At 38.9% G+C, this 23,452-nt stretch overlaps 2 protein-coding genes across 5 annotated transcripts in view; one reads left to right on the top strand and one right to left on the bottom strand.

Moving 5' to 3' along the window:
• palld (palladin, cytoskeletal associated protein) overlaps window positions 1–11,514 on the bottom strand; it is a 54,661-nt gene extending 43,147 nt beyond the window's left edge. For 3 of the 4 annotated variants that reach the window (XM_042005677.1, XM_042005678.1, XM_042005679.1), the window contains exons 1-2: window positions 11,409–11,514; window positions 8,791–9,783 (exon numbers count right to left, since the gene is read on the bottom strand). In XM_042005677.1, the coding sequence (XP_041861611.1) occupies window positions 8,791–9,782 (992 nt within the window). In that variant the 5' untranslated portion in view covers window position 9,783; window positions 11,409–11,514. Of the gene's footprint in view, window positions 1–858; window positions 941–8,790; window positions 9,784–11,408 lie in introns of those variants that run through there. The other variant, XM_042005680.1, reaches the window with a different exon arrangement.
• Window positions 11,515–13,959: 2,445 nt separating this feature from the next.
• anapc4 (anaphase promoting complex subunit 4) lies at window positions 13,960–23,131 on the top strand. The gene is made up of 28 exons (XM_042005682.1): window positions 13,960–14,214; window positions 14,768–14,883; window positions 14,983–15,088; window positions 15,167–15,299; window positions 15,404–15,478; window positions 15,608–15,634; window positions 15,730–15,774; window positions 15,877–15,961; window positions 16,204–16,311; window positions 16,405–16,575; window positions 18,291–18,355; window positions 18,513–18,555; window positions 18,653–18,729; window positions 18,815–18,915; window positions 18,990–19,041; window positions 19,128–19,183; window positions 19,311–19,357; window positions 20,140–20,196; window positions 20,302–20,358; window positions 20,450–20,543; window positions 20,644–20,741; window positions 20,850–20,911; window positions 21,013–21,051; window positions 21,143–21,244; window positions 21,338–21,415; window positions 21,515–21,682; window positions 22,625–22,748; window positions 22,865–23,131. Exons 2-28 carry the CDS (start codon window positions 14,776–14,778, stop codon window positions 23,102–23,104), a joined length of 2,418 nt encoding a protein of 805 aa, XP_041861616.1. The 5' UTR covers window positions 13,960–14,214; window positions 14,768–14,775; the 3' UTR covers window positions 23,105–23,131.
• The last annotated feature ends 321 nt before the right edge of the window (window positions 23,132–23,452 follow it).

Raw genomic sequence — 23,452 nt, 5'->3', positions numbered from 1 at the left:
TTTGACCTCTCGTCTGATCGTTAAAACAAGTATCCTTCTGCAGACTCTGATTTTAGCACAACACACAACTTACAGCTCTGTATTTAAAAAAAAAACTGTTTTAAGGGACAACAGTCTGCTGGTATTTATATACAGGCAGTAACAGTCAAGACACACAAACCAAATTCCACTGCTTCAATATTGTCAGAGATACATAACTGAGTCCAGCTCAACTTCAAACACAGCTCTTTGGCAGTAACACAGGAATCCAACATCCAGGAAAAACAACAGCCTGAAATATCTCATCAAAAGCCAGATTACTGTAAGCTCAATCTAATGGCCATGCCTTATCAAGCATGATGAACAGAAGAAAGTCATTTAACAGGTGAACAGAAGAATGCAACCCGGTGCTTACTGTTCAAAGTCCAGCTGTGGAACAGACTCCACAGACCCGATGACTCTAAACAACAAACCATTCAAAGACAGGCAGCTTTTTAACTCATCTGATATACATGGACAGTGTGTGATGCTGTATGTATTAGTTTGTTTGTGTACATAATTACTCAGTGTTATGGATGGATTTGCTGGGCCCAGTTTAAATAATTAATTTTCCCAGATACATTTTTTCATTTAGCCTTAGCGGACGGATGTAGACCTGAACTGCTCTTGTTGTGTTTTATCAGTTGCATTTTCTGTCATATTCTGTGTATTGTTTTAGTGTTTGGTTTTTGTTACGAAGGAGACTTGGAGACAGATGATGGTTAACAAGGCTTTTATTGAATCAAGTGAACAACAACAATGATCTTACGACTAGAAGACAAAAGGTGGAGTTGACAGATTATCCTGGAGACACTGAACTGGCAACGGAAAGATAGGTACATACATGATGCAATGACAAGGGCCAACAGGGAATGTGTATATAGCCGGGTGTTGAGATTGGGTGCATGTGTGGATGATTAGCAATCCGGGGATTGACTGATGTGGCGCATGGCTGGAGTGTATGTGGCAGTGTGAGTAGACTGGAAACAGGTGTGAATGATTAGTATGCTGTGATTGATTGGCTGGAAGGGTGTGGACGATATGTGATCCAGTGTGGAACCTGGTGCAGGTGTAACAGTATGAGACTGTCATGTTTCCCACCTCCAGGCGACTGCGGGACATTATGACTGATTGTCAGAGAGCGGTCACGTGTCACTGACAATGGCAGACTTGATGAATTTAACAGTATGAGTGTGTGAGAGGCTTCAGAGCAGAGTTACAATTTACTGAGGCTCCACTGCCCATCCTCCTGCTGAACTTGTCTTGGATTACCATTCTTGTCTGCCGTGCATGACTGTTACCATTGTCCACAACAGACATGCTCCATATTAAAGCTGGTATTCCACCACTTCAACTATCACTGATCCACTTACATAACTACCTTTGAATCTCCTTTCCCTCAAGTCTCATTTCATACCTAACCCCTTCTTAGTTTATTCTGTTGTTCTGTAGAGGCATATTAAGCCTGTCTTGGCTGCCCATTTATAATAGAGGCAGACAAATAACATGCCTTATTGCATTTGGGTCCCCCAAAGAATGCATAAACAAACCCTCTTTTTGAGAAAAAAAATTGTGTCCAACCTATTTACCTATAAATAAAATTATCTGAATTTCCTTGTTTTACTCTAAAAGGCAGCAATGTTTTTTATTTTCACATTTAAAAGCCAGAAACATGTAGTCACATTCCACAATCAAACTTATGTGGCGCTACACTGACTGCACATGATGGAAGCAAGCATGTGTAACCAGATAAGAGGATTATATGATTTTGTGACTACGTGTCATCAGCAGTCAGGGTCAGAACCCTCCTAGGCACCAGGGCTGCAAGATGAGCAGAAAATGTCTCACTTCGTTGGGTGAAACTTCACACCCTGTATCCAGGCCAGCAGAGAACTGAGGCCACTGCTGAGGCTCAGACTGGGCAGCTCTATTCATCACAACAGCCGTTTAACGTACCGGTGAAAAATACCACTGACATGCGTCCATCTGAGTGCTTTACTGCTGATATCTTTATGACATGTACACATGCGTAATGTGCAATACTGGTAGAGGTTTGTGTACAGTCTGCTCAGTGGTGATGCAGATTACACGAAAGTTGCTTTGTCCATTTATGGCTGCCTCATGAAGCTCTCTGGCAGCAAGCAATGAACAAGCTCAAATGTACTCGCACCTTAAACACATGTGGTGAACACAGTTCAGTTGTCAGCATGGTGAGAACTAAGTAATACGTCAAACTGGCTATCTCACACTAAGCTGCAAAATCTCCATTCAGGATAACTATAGCTCCACCCTCTTACATGTTTTCATTTCTAAGGAATGTTAGGTTTTAACAATCTTTAAGTCTCCTTAAGTTAGAGCTAATGTGCAGCTCAACAGTCATTCCAAGCTCTCTCACTATTTGGAGCTTAAATAAGAAATTACATCATGCTTGCAACATTTTTAAGGAAGGCAGGTATAAAAATACCTTTGCTTTTCCTTTCCCACCCCTCCTGCAGAGATCAAATGAGTCCACAGGGGAGACTTTAAAATTATGGCCCTTTCAGAAACAGGCAAAAGAGTCAGCATTACAGTCTGGATATGTCATGTGTTAACTGTGGGTCATCTGCCATGACCTCATATGAAGACTGTTTCATAAAATGTGAAAGGAAGGACAACTGGAACTGCTAACTGGTTAACCTGCAAGAGCTTGTAAACCCTTTATTTGCAAAACAGAAAACACACTTGAATACATTAGACACAGAAATATATCATGGTGTCCTTTGACATTTAAAAACATTGGCTTTCAAATGACCACAACCAGTTAGTTCCAGAACATGACTTAGATCTGACTTCACTATTTCCTCATTCAATGAATGAGGATCTATAAATATGCTAATTGACATTGCCCACGTTTCTTTCCATCAGCCTTCATTTTTACTCTGACTCTTTATGCTTTGCTCTTTTTAGCATTTCTAATATTGGGTTAATTTAGCTGTATGTTTGAAAAAGAGAGCAGTTCTCAAGAGGATGAAACAAAATTCTACGAGATAACACACAAGTGGAAGTACCATAATGGTATAAGCCTTCCTGCTAGCCAGGAGCTACAGTCTGTGAGCTTCCAGCTAATGCTGTGATCCATAAGCACCACAGCAGAGAGCACTCAGCTCAGACTTAGCCAACGTACTTGACTAGCTTGCTAGTTAACACTTAGCTTGGGGGTCCCAGCTCATTTTACCACTGGCAACAAAACACACATGAGTTTGTTATCTTAAAAGAGCTAGTTTGGGTATCTTTGGGACACCACGGTTCCAAACAAAGATTTCAGTTTAGCTCAGCTAGCTCCAGAGAGCCTTGGCTAGCTCTCAAGAAAACCAGATGTTAGGATTCCTTGGGTGGGAGCTACTTGTTAGACAGAGAACTGGCTTCACTAGGATAATGTGAAGCTTCAAAGTTCTCTCTTGTCTGCCTTCTCTGTACCTTCAGTTTTTTCAAAAGCAAACTACGGGTGGTGAGCTTAGGCTGAACACCTCCAGCACCATCACACTTCACACAGGAGCACCTCAAAGATGTCTGCCTAACCCTCTGCTCCACTCTACACATGTGACTGGGTGGCCACATACCGTTTTTATTCTATCATCACTGCTGGTGACACTGTAGTGCTGGGACTCATCAACAATGATGAGACAGTTTACAGACAGGACATAAAGTATCTGACACTGTGGTTTTAAGAGAACTGTTTTAAACTGATCATCAGTGAGTGTTGGGCTTCAGTACAAGGCAGGAACAGTCCCACGCTCCTCTCTGTATCAACAGATCTGCGATGGAAAGGGTTCAGCTTCAACTATAGTGTTCACATCGCCAAGGACCTAATATTGACTGTGCATGTACAAGCCTTGTCCAAAACAGCAAAGCAGTGCTTGCATTATCTGAGACAGCTGAGTTTCAGGTTGCCAAGGTGATTCTATGAACTTTCCACTGTAATAATGTGGAAAGTGTAGTGACACAGAAAATCACTTCCTCATTTTGTAACTGGTAGGTCCAGGATATTAATGTATCACAGAAGGTGAACCAAACTGTGGATCGCTGAACCAGATTCGCTCCTTTTTGTCTGAAGGACATTTACACTTCGGAGATACAGGACCAGCCCTATCAGGATAATAAGAGGTCTGTCTCATCCCTATAACTGTTCGTTCATCCTACCTAAATCAGGCCAATGCCTCAGGAGTATTAAAGCAAAAACAAACATTTAGAAAGAGAATTTACCTTTAGACTATAAGACTTGTGAATGAACAAGCAAGTTATAATCAGACAGTTCAGTACTCCAAGAAATTAGTGACTCACTGGGTATGTTGACATCGACAAATATTTTATCTATCTGATTGAAATCAATCTGTCCGGAGATTCCAGCTGACATGTTTACATGCACACTGGATAGAGTGATCCTATCAGTTGTATTTACATGATAGACAGATTTAATACAATCATAATGCATAACATGCACAGTGCTTACTAATTAAAAAGAAGAAATGTGTTTGTTTTTTAACCTTTTGACCAATGAAATGCTCAATAATCCTTAACTCGTTCGATTTCTAACAAGAACGTTGTATCCACCACAGTCCCGTTTTGTTTTTCAAGTCTTCCCTGAAACCCCACGTGGTTCAAGCATGCACAGAAACATACATCATAAAACGATCGGAATGAGTGTACACGTGTTTATTTTTTCTTGCTAATCCGATTATGAAAAGGTTTAAACTACCCCTCTTGAATCTAAAGTTCTTTCCAATCGAGGAAAGCTGACACGTTTACATGATGCACTTTTATTCTGATTGGATGTCCGATTGGATTAAAAGTGCTTCGTGTAAACGTAGCTATTGCTACTCTTGCTATTCCCTTTATATCTGACATTTGTATATTTTAACAATCAAGTATCCCACGTACTTTTAAACTTGCACAGTCTCTGGAGACAATCAGGCACATTTCACTGTGTGTTGTACTTGTATAAATGTTAGTGACATATAAAGATTCTTGAATCTTAAATAGATTTTTTGGGGTTGAATGTCATGTAAAAAAAAAAAAAAGACATTCTTTCATAATTTCTGCAAATTGGTGAAAGGAAAAAAAAGATGAGTGGTGAAGGTAACAGTGTTTTAAGAGAAAAGGTCATTGTTCTCGAAGCTGTGCCTAAGTCGTAGCAAAAATGTGTTATATGATCAACTGTTTTACTACCATTAAAATAATTTAAAAAGAAATAAATAAATACAGAGATATAAATAGAAACAGCAGGTAAGTGTTGAAACAATGGAGTGTGCAGATTTCACAGACCCATCTTTGCCAAGTTTAATGAATTCCACATAATACTTCACACAGTTTAGGTTGCATAAAAGAGATGCTGCATACATAAAACTATTATTACAAGTTTTGTCCCGATATCTGTAGTAGAAGTGACTTGTACTTCTAGTTACTATTTTGTTGGTAATAATGCTGATTCATCAGATCAAGTTGTCATAATATTGATGTTTTGTCCACTCAATCATAAATTATGAGTGATGTCCAGCCCAACATTTCTAGTTTTTTTGTCCTGTAGCTAGCTTAACTCTGGGTATCTTGTTTTTCCAGCACAGGTAAAAATCTCCTAATATGAAATACTAAAATTATCATTGACAGTGATATCATTGATGCTTTGCCTGTAAGTGAAAGGAATAGAAAAATTATTGTACTGATCGTAGAAATGATGAAAATTTGGGAAGAAACAGCTCTAAAATCCGGAGGAAAATATTAATGTCAATACAGGTTTTGTGACCTGCCAAGTTTGTTCTAGATCAGATCAACATTCCTCAATTATAAAAGGAAAACAGACAGAGATGTCTTGATCAATTTCAGAGATTAAGGTGTGAAAATTCACTCAGCAAAATAAACACTTAGAGATGTTTGTGTAGATTTACTTTCACAGGATGTTCCTGACGTCTGTGGTCCTGTTGATTGATGTCAGCTCAAACAGGGTCGTATGTTTAACTCCGACATGGATCATGATGTTTATTTGATTCCAAATTCCTCAATCTATGGAATGTACCCATGTCTAGTTGTTAGAGATGGCACTGTACTCTGATGTCTTTGGAAAATTCTTCATAGCCTCATCTTCTGATTGCTCCCCCTGTGGTTTAGTGTTTTTGACTGAAACCAGGAAGCCAAGGTGGCTTTCTGCTAACTACTCCTCAATCAACAAGTCAAGATTTGAAAGGCCTCATTTGCACAGGAGGCAGTTAGGGAAATGACATGGAAGAGCATCAAACATATGCAAGGCATAGCATGCCACAATTGGAGATTTTCTCTGACTGATTTGCAGTGCACTTAAGTAGCATGTATGGTGCCCTGTACAGTGAGACCTCACACAAACAATCTTGTTTAGAAATGCTATCTTTAGTAGCACAGACAGCCACAAAGGGCTGTTGCACTGACTGAACAAATTCCTTATTCCCTTATTCCTCAAAAACCAGCCCCGAGGAAGTAAAATTGGGCCAGATTACTTCATTGTGAAAAAATGCACAGGTTCCCAACAAGATTTTACTCACACGCATCCTAGTACGAGAAATGCATCACTATAAATGGAGCATTGCATTCAGCATTGTGTGTGAGGGGAATGAGGGCTTTGCTGAAGAATACCAGGCCTTCAGCCACCATAAGACTCTGGCTGAGACAAATTGTGGTTGACCACGGAAGACCGCGCCTAGCATCCAGCCACCAGGAATGCCTCTTTCACTGACTGAGCAAAAAGCTGGCATCAGCTCAGCCATTGCTCATTAGAGTCTGAAAAGGTGAGGAGGTGCATCACCTGCTCGCTTTGGCAACAGCATCAAAGATGCTACCCGTGGGAAATGAACTCAAAACTGAAGGAGAGGGTACCTGAATTTAAAATACACAAACAGCATGCATATTTGTAAGGATGCCCAATCAAAAAGTGTTGGAATATATAAAATGTTGGTTTTTTTATTATTTTGCTGCCTAGTTTGTTCTGTCCTGGACATTTATTGGATACTGCTGACGATGCAGCAGGAAAGCTTAACCTGAACATCTTTGGCTTTTAAAGTCTGATGGATAACTTTTACATTTGAAAGCTGCTTCCACAAGGAATGATTAGTTTTGACATTGTAAGCAATTTGCTGCCATCTAGTGTCCTCAGAATGTCAACAACAAAGTGAAGTGACGGTACAAATGAGTAAAAGATCATAACAGAAAATCCATTAACAAAACCTGTTTCACCAAACTGCACAGATTTCCGACATGCTTCCATCTCTAACAAAAACCAGCATAACCTTTCTGAGACCCTTGTGGGGGAAACTGGAGCACGTCTGTATATTTCCACTTCACACCTCTCAGCTCTCAGCTCTCTATTCATTCTTTCTTATATAAAGCAAGTGTTGCATTTGAGTCCAGACTCTCCTGTTTCCCATGGATAAACATGCTACACACTACCTTCATATCACCCAAGAAGGTGTGGGGAGATGTGGAGACGTGGCTGAAAACGCCTTGTCATTGAAATGCCTGCATTCCTGTGCTTGGCTCCTGCTGGCCTGAAGACTATTTATACAGCCTCACAAGAGGCCCTTCACAACCTAGTGGGGAGATCCTGAGCTTCTGGTTTTTTACCTTCTGAATACACAAAGATCCCAAAATGAAGAATAGATCAATTAAATAATAATAATAATAACTGACTCAAAACTTCCTAAAATTGAACTTCTCATCATAAGTTGCATCATTATATCATTGCTAATTCTCAGGTTAAACAAGGACAAACTGAGACATAAATCAGTTAAAAGGAATCACTGAAATTTAGTCAGACGAGCTGATCAGAAGATGACAAGTGCAAAGCACGGTGACAGAGCTGAGAGGTTGACACATCCAGAAACAAGAGAGGAGTGTATTTTTGGTTTGCAGATGAACTGGTGCAAATAACAAGAGGTAGGGGGTGCTGTTCTCATGGAGTAAATAACCATTCATCCAGGCATGAATTAGGCAGCGTCCTTGCTTCAGCTGGCTCAGGTACCAGCTGACAAATGTGCTTACACAGAGTGGAAGTTCCCTCAACTTAAAAAACCAGGTGCTCCGCTTGTCAACACAGGGCTAACTCGCACCTTCTGGACACTTCCCACTTCGCTCTCCTTATCTGTAACAGCCAGGCCAGCGAGGCTGAATCCTGACACTTGTTGTGGTCAACATCACTGACACTGAGATGTAAGGCTCAGGTCAGTGGATTCTTGAATCTATTCAACACCCCAACATCAAATTATTAATGGGAAAGTCATGTTTTTCATCTTATTTACAGTGATATGTAATTCCCCCTGAAAAAGCTGATGTGATGTGTGGATATATGAAAGGTAATGGGCCCTTTAACACTGAAACCAGTCTGTTTTGCTGGACTAAACAAACAAATAATCCACTTAAATAGTGTCAATATTGGCTAGTGTCAAAACAGTCACCGATTTTAAAACATTTTATTCCTTTTGACAGATTTTTGTTTATTTTTTTATCTGTTGTCATAATAGGAACATGTATTTTCCAACTTTATACATTTTGGAAGCATATTTTTCTGGATTTCAGCTCCATTTCTAAATTGATGAATAAAATAACACTACCACTTATACACTGAGATAGTTTAAGATATTTCTGTACTCATGGAAACCTGTAGCATGTATTTATCTTCAACAAATGTTTCATCATTACATGTTATAATGTCAAACATGAGGTCATCAAATCCAACCTGCCAAACAAATTCATATAAATTAGGGGGACACCTACCTAACGAGTGGCAGGGGGTTTCCCATCACTCTGCATTCCAGACAAATGGGGGTCCCCTCTGCTACTTCCTGACTCTTCAGCTTCTGGAGGAAGTTCGGGGGAGACAGTGGTCCAGAGATTGTTGAAGCTCCAGAGTGTTGTTGCCTTTTAGAAATGGCCTCTTCCACTGGGCCCCCTGATTGTGGGCCCATCTCCGGTTGGCTATTCTGTATGTCCCCTTGCTGGCCAGGAGGCAGGGAGGGAGCAGATGCTGAGCCCTGAGGAACTGGCCGCCGGCTTCTTGGAGACAGATAGCCACTATCAGGAGAAGAAGAATCCTCCTCTACCTGTTGCTCCAAATGAGCAGAACCTTTGAAGATGGAGGACAGCTCCTCAATGAAAGTGGCAGCTCTGCTACAGAACTCTGTAGCTGAAGAAGTGCGGTCATTCAGCTCCAACCCTTCATGAACCAGCCTGGGTTTATCCTGTTTATACACTGGCTGGATGGGTTTGTGGCGGACAACCTTCTCAGCAGAGGATGGAGCCTCACAGGACAGGTGTAAAGGTTTGCTGAGGGGGGCGTTCTGGCTGGAGGAAACAGGAACCGCTGCACTGTCATCTGGTAAGGGGACTTTGGTCTGGTGGTGCAAGATTGGGGTTGTGTTGAGGTTTTCATTAGTTTGAGGGGGAACTGGAAGAGAAGGGACAAACTGGAGAGCCTGCTCCTGTTGTGTAAGACTAGAAGGGCCTGGATCTTCTGATTCATGTGCCTCACCAAAAGCCTCCCGGGCCAGGTCCAGGCTACGATTGATCTCTTCTGCACTCAAGAAGGCAGTAAGATCTGGAAAGTCTCCATCTCCAGAATCCAGCTCTGTCACTGAGTCCAGGTAAAGCTCCCCATCTGAAGAGGCCTCAGAAAACACCCCCCCATCGCCCTCCAAAGTCCCACCTGCTGCTGGGTCCTTTAGCAGCACAGAAATGGGGAGTGGTTGATTCCAACTCCCGTCCTGCATCCTGCAATGAACATCAAAAATCAACTAGACATTTTTATACTGCAGGCACAGGTTATATCCCTCATGAGGCACTCCTCTAAAAAAAGGGAAATGACAGAAGAGAAGTTTAAAATAAAGACTTTACAGCACTGTATCATTTGTTCTCACAGACGTAGCTGACGGGATGACTCAGGCCTGTGCTGTCTGGACACAGTTGGTGGGTATTAACAAAGGCCTTTACTGAGGTCATAGTGAACATAACTGACATTTCTTACCCTCCATTTGTTTATCAGAACATTTAACTCCATCACTTTGTTATGTTTATTCCACATGAGCTGAATTTAAGGTTGTACAAATCTGAATATTTACTAAATTTGTCTATAGATGGAAAAAGCAGCTCAAATCAATAATATTATGCCAAAGTTTTTGTTTTATTTTAGTAAAATAAAGTAAAGCTAATCTGTTAATATGATTAATTTAAAGTAGATTTGATTTGAGCTAGCATCATATGATAAAAATAAGCCATCATTTCCCCTTAAATTGATCATTACCTGACAATGGAAGCTAAAATTAAACTTAATCCCATCACATGATAATTTATCCAACATATTTGATTTCATTTCCATTTTACTCTGAGGTCCATGTGGATTTTCACTGTCTTCTAACAATTAATACTAGTTATTTATACTCCTCAAATATTTTAAATTAAGGTGAAATTCACTTTGTGTAAAATACCAATTTGTGCACAAGTGAAGAAGAATCTTTTTTAACCATAATCCAACAAAAAAGGGAAAAATACACACACATACACTAAGTAATCTACATTTCAGCTCCTTGATGTATTTTTACATTTGAGTTACTGACAAAATTGGTGTCTAAACTTTTATTTAAATCTATGGATTAAATGTAAAACATCTACATTTTTAACATGCCATGTAAGTAAAAAGCATGTTTTCAGCTCTGATATCCCAAGGAGTTGAGTTCAACGTAAAATATGTTAAGAGCTGCTGGTGTAGATACTGTATATGCATGATGTAGTGTGACACTCAGCGCCTCATGGCGTCCTGAAGACCAGCTGTTGTTATTTTTAATCCCCTGGGCTATGTTTCACAGCAGCGCCGCAGCCCCACCCACCCTGAACGAAGGAGAGAGGTTGCTACCTTTAAACACACTCACAGGTATAAATGGACAAGTTGCACAAACATTCACTGACGGTCACAAGATAAAAACAAGAAAACAAACCCAGACCATGTCCCTAAAATCCCCAGCTGTCTGAATTATTATGCATCACTGACTGAATATGAAAATCTGGGATGTGAATAATGACAAAATATTGATAAATACCAACACTGTTAAAATTCCCACATTTTTTTTCTTTTATATTTGATATATTCAGAGAGTTATTCAAATATATATATATTTACAAAGAACTGTGTCTAAATGATAAGCGTTTAAATCCTCAAGGTAAATTAGTAAAGAAGACACTGTGTGACATCCATGAATTTGACATTCATATTAAAATATTGTTTAAAACAACTGTATTTCTACTGTTACCATTATATGATATGACTCAGGTCATACTCTTGATGAAAAAATAAGGAAGCTAAACTATAAAATACAGACTTTTGACAGCAACGATAAACATACCTTCAAGTAGGGCTGTTTGTCCAAATGCTCTCTCCTGGTTTAGTGGTTCCAGGGTTGTCTTGTTTTCGTAAGAAAGAGACAAAAAGAAGCTTTGCGTCTCTCCACAAGAGCAGCCTTATTGGTTAGACAGTCAGCCGGATCTCTCAGGTTCAGCGTCCAATTGCGTACTGCCTCTGCAGTGGCCTGCTGTCCCATCTGTGCTGGTCCCTAACTGCTCACTGTGTGGGGCTATATTTGGCCCCTGGCTCAGGTTACACAGCCAGACTACTGGCAAGAGGCGAGTGCTGAGGTGGACCTGGGGAACAGAAGGTGGTGGGGACATTTTTATACTGAACTGCCATTTGTTAATTAAACACAGTAAGCGCAGGCTGTTGTGATATTTAGAACATCACACCCATGTTATGCTGTTATAAGCCTGTGGAGGTGGGATTGATGCAACATTTAGTGACTCCACCTGCACTGGCTCCACTTTAAACCCTAGATCTGTGTAATGATGTTGAATGGTTGGCATCTTTTTGTGTAAATCACTTTGGCTAAGTCAAAATTTGTCTTGTTAAGACATTAAAAATGACAGCAGTGTTGCCATTGTGCCCAGCTGAGTTGACCCCCATGACCTAATACTACCCACTGATCTGTTTTACCCTTAGGTACAACAACTAAAAATGGTGCTGGGAGGATTTAGCGCAAATGTGGTGTTGAGTTCAAGGTTCAGGACCTATTTGGTCAAGTTCAGTGCTTCACATATGAAAGTGAAAGGTCTAAATATGCTAAACATTTTCAGCTGTATAACCAGACAGTAAAAGACTTATTTTTAATCATCTTCTGATTTCTTACTAAGAATATCAGAGAAAGATGGTTCAGACTAAAACATTAAGTTAGACAGACACAGATAGTTGAGAGCCTACTTGGTCTATTTCTAGGCTACTATCACATTTTGTGCCCTCAGAGCTATTCTGGTTCTTCATCAATCTACTGATTACAGTTAAGGGCTAGTGATAAGTCCACAAGGAATGTCCACTGTCATAACTACCAAGTATGCACACACATAGACACACAAACATAGGCAGCAAACAACCTGAAATTGTACTTACTTGTCCCCCAAAAGCAATCATTAAGTTTTCATTTAAAACTAACTGAATGATTCAGACTTGTTTCTGTTTGTAATCTAAATAAAAAAAAATAAGAGCAGAACTGGAACATTTCCAGCATTACTTATATTGTATGTGCACAACGCAACCACCAAGTCCTAACATCATGAACTACAGTATGCAGTGTATATTCAGTGTAATATACCATAATTATCAACACAGTTATCATGGGAATCATTTAATCATTTTTTAAAAAATCTATGTTATTTACATTTTGACATTTTATTTTGAAGGTCTACTTGTCTCGATTCAAAAACTTTAAAACCCCAGCTATTTTTCTGTTCCAGTATGTTGTTAACCCTCATCTTGTCACCTTCTGCTTGGAATACTTTGATTGAGCTTCTGGTCTTGTTATCCAACTCAAAAGGTTTGGTCTGCTCTGATTGCTTACTAAATTGACATAAAGATGCTTGACCGACCCTATTATGTGTTAGCTGTGACTAACATTTTCTTAAAGCTCAGATTTGAAGTGACTCCCCATGTCATAATTTGGGGCTCATAAATTTTATGTGAGTAAAAGTATTTTTGAAGTCCATGTTCATGTATTTGATGAGGACATTTTTAAAGCCACAGTGTGTATGAATTTCTGAAAGCTATAATAAAGCTGGCCATAGAAAATTACTTCTGATGCCAAACACAGCTGTGAATGGACAGTGGCCGTCAGAAGTCTTACAGACTTAAATATGTTTTCATCTGTGATACGATCAGGTGCAGGATGACTGCACTACAGGTAACTACTTCAACATTGTGAACATGTGTACTGTCTTCTTCTATGTGCCTTTTATGGCATTATTTATCCCAAACTGTGTTTTTCCACCTGTGAATAAAAGCCGTACTGCAGTTTTAAAGCTCAGCAGGTTCTCATTTCACACAAAGTTGTCTGTCCATTCAGGGACACCGTGGTAAAAATGTGGCTGCTGCCATGTAGACTCAGTAAGTAGATATAAATGACTCATTCTATAATAAAATATATATAAATGCATAACAGTAATTTTATTACTTAAGTCATTAAATTCCAATAAGATCACGATCAATATTAAATGTTTCTGTCATTGACCTTTGATTTTATTACACGCTGTAATTTGAGTGTTTTTCCATGAATATAGAACAAAATATGTAGCCTATATCTATTCATTTTTATCATTTAAAACTTATAGAATGCACAATGAAGACACTAATAAGAGTATAACATGCATAATAACATAAAAAAGTTCAAACATCCTCACACCTTGCTGAATACTAAACCAATTTAAAGCTGGTTAAACATGTTTTAAAATATTTTAAAGTGCTGTTTGAACAGTTTTATTTTAAATATTACCATTTCAGTATTCTCAAACATTTACAACTTGCTTTTCTCTTCTGAGGAGTTTTGTCTCTTAGCGCTTACCGTTGCTCCTCAATAATTGGTCGAAAATAAAATATGGCGGTCTTCACGTAGTTGCGAAAACAGCAGGGAACAAAGCTTACATTTTACATATTTGTAGTGGATATTAGGTCTAGGTATTGTGTTGTATAGTTTTCACTTAGGCTGCTATAAGTTACGATACAGTGAAAAATAATAATGAGTTTCTTTTCGCATTAGCTTAGCGTGCTTGCTAACAAACTTGCTAGCATAACATTTTGACTGGAGGAAGATTTTCATCTGACAGCTTTTCACAGTGAGTGAAGCCCCAGCTAATGAGCACAAACATTGTCTGTTGAGTGATTTTTAGGTAAAACACACTTAACAGTGTTGATACTCGTTGGTATCTATTTTTAATAGGGACCTTGAGGAGTCAGTCAACTTTTTATAACGTCTGTTTTTTAAAAACGTAATACGATTTAATCTGCCTATAAACATCTCATTTGAAAGGGTTCACAGCTTATACTCATGTATTGATTGCTGTATGTTTCATGTAATCCAACTAAAAGACAAAAAAAAAACACCAGCAAATATATATATATATATATATATATATATATATATATATATATATATATATATATATATATATAGCTCATGGTTTATTTATGGAGGTCCCATAGTTGATTCACTAATTGATAAGGTAAAAATGAACAACAGTAAGTACAGCTTTATGTAATAAGTAAAGAAAACTGTTTTTCTGAAACCTTCCAGATTAAATCAGGGGATCACAAGGCTAGGTTTTTATTTATATCTATTTATCTAGCTCTTATACAGAATTCTACCTGAACTTTTCTCATTCTTTTTAGTCCACAACATGCCTGCCTTCCGACAAGTGGGAGAGAAACAACTCCCAAACCCTGTTCTATGTATGGCGTGGTCTCCAAAGAGGGATCTCATTGCTTTGGCCAATACAACTGGAGAGGTGGGTCTAAAACTCCAAAAACTCTCAAAGTAACATGTTTTTGTATTTATTTTTTTTCCTTTTGTGTGTGTAAGTTTTCTGACTTGTGTCTTTCCAAAGTTGCTGCTACATCGCTTGGCTAGCTTCCAGCGTGTTTGGAGCTTACCACCCAGTGAATATACTGGGAGGGAAATCGCTGCACTCGCCTGGAGACCAGATGGCAAAAGTAAGAAATAACTTAACTTTTAATGTGTCGGATGGAATTATGGGAATAATTTACCTTTATTCTGTCTTTAAACCTTAGTATTGGCCTTCAGTCTTGGAGACACAAAGCAGGTGGTCCTCTGTGGTGTTGAGAAAGCGGAGATCCTCCATGTGTTTCCAGTGCAAAGTCCTGTAACTTGCATGCACTGGATGGAGGTGATGGAGGAGAGCAGGTATGCTTGAGGTTGAAGAAACCAACCATATAGTGTTTAATTAGTCAGAAAATATGTAAATGACTTTTTTTTGTTGTGTTTGTTTGTTTTAAAATATTTTTCAGTGTCCTTAGCTCCTTTTATAACTCAGAGGATGAATCCAAACTTTTTCTTCCTAAATTACCAACACTCCCAAAGAGGTAATAGTAGCAATTGTGCAACAATTATGAATTTCCCCAATGGGGATGAATAAAGTATATGTCTATCTATCAGCTGGTAAGAAGACATGTTGTGGTTGAATAACATTTGTCCAAACTTTTCCTCCTCAGCTACAGCACAACTTCAAAGATCTTCAGGTGGGAGTGCATTTTAATGATTTATTCATTAGTCGCTTATAAGAGTTATTTAGCAAATAATTAGCAGGCGAATATATTATCTGTCTGTATCACAGTGAGGAAAAGTCTGATGAGATACTTAATCTTCTGGGAGAAGTCAGGTAAATTATGCTTACTCTTAAATCCGCACATCCAAACACAGAAATCAAGATTTTATAACTTTAGATGGGAAATCTTTCCACCAACGTGTTGTTTCCATGCAGACTGAACGTTCTTGCTCTTGGAGGAGATAACGGCCTTGTGGAGCTTTACGCATATGGGATGTACAAGATAGCTACTCTAGGCAGCGTAAGTCTGTTTTGCTGAGTCATGAGGATTGTCCATGACTCAAATTAATTATGACAAATTATTAAAACTTAAAAGACACAAACACAACGGTTGCACTGCATTGCATGTTTTGTGATAATGACTTTAACGTAAATATAGAAGCAATTGTTAATAAAAAATGACAGCATTTGAACAATATTTGGTATTACAGATAATACAGTACTGCAAACTCATCAATAAATGAACTGAAAAAAATTCTACAGATTTCTGGGATGTGTCGCAGTCTGAGTCTGTCCAGTGATCTCAAATCTCTGTCGATCATTACGGAGGTCAGGTCTGTTGACAACAACCCAGAGATCTGTTACATTCAGGTGAGATTGATGACTTTATTTTTACTTCCAGGCCTTCTCTCTGCTCCAAGCTGCATTTTGCTGTTTGTTTTAACTGCTGTGTTCGTCCTCTAGCTGGACACAGGATTGTTGTCAGACTGTCTCCCTGAGGTTACCAGAATGGCACGCAAGTTCACCCACATCTCCACCCTGCTGCAGTACCTGCACCTCTCACTTACCTGTATGTGTGAAGCGTGGGACGACATCCTCATGCAGATGGACCTTCGTCTCACTAAGTTTGTACAGGTTTGTTGCCTCAAGACACTTTTTCCATGGCAGAAATTAACAAGCACACATTTCTATCTGATATGAGTAAGGATGTCACAGTTTTAAAATTTCAGGTACAATTATTGTCAGAGAAATCATGATTTAATGATTATCAAGATTATAATGTATTAATTAATTTCACAACACTATAAATGTTTAAAATCACATGAACACTCATTACAGGTCTGTTTTATTTATGTATATCTTTTGATTCCAACAGAACAATATAATGTAGCTCTAAAGTTAACAAAAAGCCCCTCAGCTCTGTAAACATAAAAAAATTGCCATATATTACCTCTGAATTTCTCTTGGAGAATTCAGATGATAAAGGCTACAGGACCTCAGCCTGGGTTTGGGAGGTTTCTTTTTGTAAACTACATTAAAATATTTTTGAACATTTCTTTTGAAACAGAGTAGAGAATTTAGAAATCACATAAAAAAACATCTGATTAGCTTTGACTTCAAGCTGTCCTTTAGCAGAAAAACTGCTGAGAAAGAGACGGCGAGTGCCAGCCCACTAACCAACCAACCAACCAGGATATGGCTGGACTCAGCAACATAAGAATAAAAAAACAAAGACAGAAATCAACACAAATAATGGAAATAAAGTGAAAGATTAGAAAGATGACAGGTAAAAAAAAAAAGAATTAGGTTTAAAAAAAAGTATGTAATTAAATAGGTGATTAAGTAAGTATAACCAGAACCGTGAAAATAGATAAAGAAGACCATATTTGTAATTAAATACAATTTCCTCTTCAGGACATTTTACACTGACAACTAAAAAAAGGCATTAACTTCACACCGAGTTGAAGTTTGTACAATAAAACCATCCATCAAAAAAAGTTGTTTTGTTTTTTTGTTGGTTTTTTTTCCACCTGTGAAATGCACCGTTCAATGAAAGCTGCTTATTAAATGGTTGTTATTATTAAGTGGTGAAACATCCATCCATCATCTATCTTATTCCAATGCACGGACATGGGGGACTGGAGCCTGTTCCAGCATCTAATGGCTAAGAAGCATGGTACACCTGGATAGGTCGCCAGTCAATCGCAGGGCTGTGGTGAAACATACTGGATGCATTTCCTCCTTTCACTGAAACTATTCATGTCATGTTTTATAGGCTGGTGAGCTGGTCTTTTCCTTTTTTCTGTGACTACAGAAATCTGACATGGGTGACATACTCTCCCACGCTAAGACTCCTCTTCTGCAACTGACATGGAACAAAAACAAAGCAACACAAGCTGTTACTCGCGGATGTTGCATAACTTTGATTTCGATCTGAGTTGAGCTGATCTGCTGATATAATTCAGGCATAATCTTTTATGGAAAGTGACATTGACATTGAGGGATCTTTACAATATATTAATCGTGGTGTTTAATACAGGGATGAATTGTTAAATCAAGTAATCATGACATCTCTACTTATGGGTACAGCTTTTGAAAAGCAGACAGGGTCAGAGCTGTTTTATCTCCATTTTCTGATTTAGAAGAAGAGAATTCTGCTCCTATCAGGGATTTCCTAAAATAGAGCGACAACAAGCAATCTGCGCCTGAAAAGTCCAGATAGTTTCAACATGAAACTCTTGGTGCAGTTGAACGAAAATGCAGCAAATTGTGAAAAAGATGTCATTTCTCAGAGAAAATATACTGTTTGCACTTGGAATAAATAGCAGTCTTGTCGTCTGTCTGTGCAGGAAAAAAACACAAGCACCCAAGTTCAAGATGAGTTCCTGGAGCTTCTGCTGTGGGGACAGTCAAGGTGGGAAAACAAGGACTTTTCATCATTGTTATGTTGTAGCGTCTGGAGTCTCCTGTAGATGGTAGCAACTGATTTTGAGCTGGTTAAACTTCTTTTTGGAGGATTTGATTTGATGCTAGTCTGTATAATTTTCTTTAATTTGGCTCTTTGTTTTCAGCCCTGAACTTCAGGCTCTTCTCATGAACCAGCTGACTGTCAAGGTGAGACGAAGAGGAATCAAAACAGAAACGGTTTTTAAGATAAATGACATTATTATTTTGTGTCTTTTCACGTGTGTTCATTACAATTCTGTCCTAGGGTCTGAAAAAGCTTGGCCAGTCCATTGAGTCTTCTTACTCCAGTATCCAGAAGCTAGTGATCAGCCACCTGCAGAGGTATTTTCTTTTATTTCTCATCAATGCTTCCTGCTGCCCGAGCCCCTCTGATGTAAAATCTTTTCCTACCTTCGGCTCACTGCAGTGGCTCTGAGGCTCTGCTGTATCACCTCAGTGAGGTGAGAGGAATGTCCTTATGGAAACAGAAGTTTGAGCCCCTTGGTCTGGATTCCTCTGCTATAGAAGGTACCAGTTTATACATGCAATGACTGAAATGAATCTCGTTCTCATAAGTAAACACGTTTGTTTTGTGTTTGTAGGTGCTATCACTGCTGTGGGCTCCTTCTCTCTCAAAGCCAACGAACTTCTGCAGTAAGTTTCTAACTAGACACATAAATCATTTCTTTGTATGTCCTTTTGTTTTCTCCTGTGTTTCTTCCTTTTACTTTATCATCTAGGGTGATTGACAAGAGTATGAAAAACTTCAAAGCCTTTTTTCGGTGGCTGTATGTAGGTAAGAGTTAGTCTTGTGTCAGCTGTCGCTTGTTGATTCATTAGTGTGAGCATAAGGCATGAAATATGACATGCATTATCTTCTAAGACTAAATTCTTAAGAGGTTTAATTGTTTATTTCACTACAGCCATGTTGAGAATGTGTGAGGAACATGTACCACCAGAGCTGAACAAGGTAAGCTACAGTCCTGGACCTTTGTTGCTAGATTTTTGCTTTCATGATGCTCCAAATGTTTTCTATTGGTGGAAGGCAGGCCAGTTCAGCATCTGGACTCTTCTCCTGTGAAGCCATGCTGCTGTGATGGATGCAGGATGTGGTTCAGCATTGTCTTGCTGAAACCTGCAAGGCCTTCCCTGAAAGAGATGTCTGCATCATCAGCATCCAGTTTTAACCTTCAGCCTTGTCACGTGTGCACAGAGATTCCTTTTGATTCTCTGAATATTTTAATGATATCATACACTGTAGATGGTGGGATCTTTAAAGTCTTCACAGTTTTACATTGAAGAACATTTTTCTTAAATTGTTTCATACATTTTAAATCCAGTTTGTCTCAGATTGGTGAAGGTCTGTCCATCTTTACATCTGAGAGGCTCTGCCTCTCTGAAATGCTCCTTTTATATCCAGTCACATTACTAATCTGTTGCTAATTAACCTAAATAGTTGTTAAATGCTCCTCCAGTTGTTTTTGATTTGTACCAATTACTTTTGCAGCCTTTTGTTGCCCCTGCTTCAAGTGGTGTTGCTGCCATCAAACTCAAAATGAGCTAATATTTTCCATCAAATGACAAATCTTATTTTAAACATCCTTGTTGTTTATGCTCTATTTGAGAATAATGTTTTCCAAGTTGTCATTTACTTTTTACACAGAAACCCATTTTTTTTAAATTGGTATTGTAGACAAATTATAAACTTATTGTTTTCCTGGTGTAATTTTGCAATTATATTTAATTCCTCAGATGACTCAGAAGGACATTGCCTTTGTTGCTGACTTTTTGTCTGAGCATTTTAGTGAGGTGAGACAAGCACAAGATCACTCTGATAAATTAAGAAATATGTCAACGTTGTTTTGGACTTTTTTTTTTTGGACAATTCTATTTTATGGCTTTGTGTTTTAATAGAATGAGGAACTCTTTGATCGTAAAGGGAAGTACTTCAACGTGGAACGAGTTGGTCAGGTAAGTGGGATTGTACCTAACAGCTGCAAGTGTTTTTTAATAGAAGTGCTGTCTAAGTTCGCTGAATCATATTTTATGTGGACATTTACAGTACCTAAAAGATGAGGATGAGGACCTTGTGTCTCCGCCCAGTACTAAGGGGAACCAGTGGCTGAAGTTTTTACAGGAGAGCACACACCTGAAAGGTTTATAATGATTTGAATTTGCATTTGACTGTTTGAGAAATTTTAACTATAAATTCCACTGCAGTAACTATCTGATGATATATTTGATTTGCTACTTTAGAGAGCCCTTTGCTGTTCCCGTCGTTTCCACAAAAATCTTTACACTTTGTCAAGAGGATGATGGAGAATGTGATTGAGCACTGTTTACAGAAACCTGCAGTGAGTTCATCAGCACAATGAAGTTTTTTTTTTTTTATCATGTCTTGGCTTTCAGTGCCTGGTCACATCTCCTGTTGATCAGATTTAATTATGTATACATGCTTGCAGGAAGTAATTGGGAAGTCTGTAAAGCAGGCTGTCTTTTTGCCTCTGTACACCGTGCCAGAGAGGTATAATCTCATGTGTCTGCTTTTGATAATTATGTCTAAAATGATGCAGTTAAATTTAAATGAAATGTAATTAATGTGATTACACTTTTATTTGTCTCTAGTTCAGAAAACACTCCACGACTTTTTGAACTTCCATCTTTGTACGTGAGACGCAATCATCATCATCAGCATTTAATATGTGTGACAACAAGATCAGAGTTCATGTCAGTGATATTTCTTGGTTGTTCATAGGTGGAATGACAAAAAGGCCAAAATGCACTGTGTTGTGTTCTGCATGCCAGAGATTTCACCATACAAACTCTACCTGCTACGGAAAGGAACCGACCCAAACAGGTGCAGGACTGATGAGAGATTGAGTTTCCTTGTACATGATATTTAATTTCTGCTTGTAACACAGTGTTGTTGTTTTTTTTTTTTCTTGTGCAGACACATACCAAACATTGTAACGTCAATTGACCTCAGCCATCATCTTGACAATGCAGACGACGACAGTCCTGAAGCCCAGTGAGCATCTCTTACATCGTTAATTGCCCGAGTTCATTTAACACCTCGGCTGGTGAAAGTGTCACTTGCTTTGTTATTTATCATTGGCTTCTTTTTCAGGTCTCACTGTGCTTACAGCTGCCTGGATGCTCGTTTCTATGACGATGAAATGCTAACAGTGGTTTTGCAAGGATCGGGGGAGCAGAACAGCAGGCGTGTCCTGGCTCAGCTTCCTCTTGCCTCCAACTTAACATGTGAGACTGAATTCAGCTGGGAGCCCAACCTGAGGTGTGTTTATGCCTTTTCATACATATAAAAATATAGAAGCACTTCTTGTATTCATCCGTTCTTGTATGAGGTGCTCTTTGGAGAGAGTAGAGTAGATGGTACAAAAACTCCAAGAAACTCTCCTTCAAAAATAACTAAAATACCTTTATTTTGATGACAGAGTTATTAACTGTAATGATTACGCCATAGACATAAGGGCATTTTAGTGATTTTTTTTTCCCATTGGAATATACTTGAAGACGAGTGTGACATGCATAATCAAAGTGCTTGAATATTTAGCAAGTTTTAATAATATTTGTCAATAGATGAATAAATGATAGGAGAAAAACAACTTGGCCATGTTACAGCTGCATAAAACCAAATTAAGATAGCCATGAGCTAATGATGCAATGGTCTAAAATTAACTCTGCAGTATGATGTAACACATTCAGTAAAAGTGTCTTGCTGCAATTCAGTTTTAATATTGTATAACTGGCAAAATAAAATCCTTAAACCACCATATGTGTCACCCTCGATCACCTGAACATCAATTATCAGTTTGCCTGCAAAGGTTTTAGCGAACTTAAACAAACTTCAGGCTAATTACGTTTGTTTAGTTTGTTTAGTTTTTATTTGTTGTTTACAGGTCAGTGCTCATTTAAACAGCAACATCCTGGCAGATAACAGCAGCCACAGATGCAGATGAGGGAAAAAATAAGTCTAAATCTGAAAAACGTTATGCCAGCTAATAATTTATCACAAGCGCTAATTTCAAAGCACTTGATCCAGATATCAGGGACTTTTTAAATCTTACACGCCACATTAAAATTTAAATATTTTCAAGCATTTGCTGCACCTGTAGAAAGCTTTTTTCATTTCTTTTAAAATATGGTCAAAACATTGTATAAAGATGAAGGAACGCAACCACAACCTGAACATAGCGGATGTCACCTGTATCATCAGATTGGACCAGCAGAGCAGTAACATCCCGTCCCAGGGTCTGGTGTTGGGGAATCAGTGGCGTGAACTGGAAAACATGAAGGCACAGTTTCTTGCTGTCAATGGAATCCGCAAAGTGGCCTGTGTGGTATGTTAAATATGCAGAATCATTCTCTGAATTCATTTAAGTGATTAACCATTTTTTCTCTCCCAGCACAATGTTAGTATGCTGTTGCCAAACATCTGCTTTTTCTTTCCTACCAGCTGAGTGCCAACCTGAGGCACATACGTGTTTTTGAGATGGATGTAGAAGATGAGGATGACGAAGGAGCGGACTCCCAGAATGTGAGCGCTGACCAGGACGGGCTGGAAACTACCGTAACCAGCCAGAACCCGGGAGAGGAGAGCTTAGAGACTGAGGGTGAAGCTGGAGAGCAGGAAGGAGATGCATTTAAAAAAATTGAGGAGCAGCTTGAGTCTGAAGAAGCCCCAGAACTCCTGTAAAATCCAAAATAAAAAGAGGAAAAAGCACTTGACTCAATCGTTTATTGCAAAAGGTTTAGATATTTTTATATACATTTTTTTTTCTTGGCTGGTGGAGTCAGCAGCTGCCGATCTTTGCTTGCTGGGGCCTCCTCTGCCGCCCTCTGGGTGGGTCCGGGGTGGTCTTCATGGAGGGGTGGCTTGGATTTGTGCTCCAGGATTGCTGCTGATCACCTGGGTCTCTGGGCCTCCCTAGTCTTCCTCTAGCCTCTGTAGAGGTGTGATCGTGTTTGCACAAACTGATCAGTTGTTCAGTGGGTTTATAGACTAAGAGCTACTTTTGAATAAGTTTGTGTGTGTGTGTGTGTA

Source organism: Melanotaenia boesemani, chromosome 14 (assembly GCF_017639745.1).
Source record: "Melanotaenia boesemani isolate fMelBoe1 chromosome 14, fMelBoe1.pri, whole genome shotgun sequence".
NCBI lineage: Eukaryota > Metazoa > Chordata > Actinopteri > Atheriniformes > Melanotaeniidae > Melanotaenia > Melanotaenia boesemani.
Note: the sequence above shows the minus strand (reverse complement) of the source record. Positions and strands in the feature narration are given on the sequence as shown.

Coding starts and splice junctions, on each gene's coding strand:
- anapc4 (XM_042005682.1), top strand. CDS start 14,776: ATGCCTGCCTTCCGACAAGTGGGAGAGAAACAACTCCCAAACCCTGTT. Junction 18,356..18,512: donor CTGCTGTGGGGACAGTCAAG/GTGGGAAAACAA, acceptor CTTTGTTTTCAG/CCCTGAACTTCAGGCTCTTC. Junction 20,912..21,012: donor CTGTACACCGTGCCAGAGAG/GTATAATCTCAT, acceptor ATTTGTCTCTAG/TTCAGAAAACACTCCACGAC.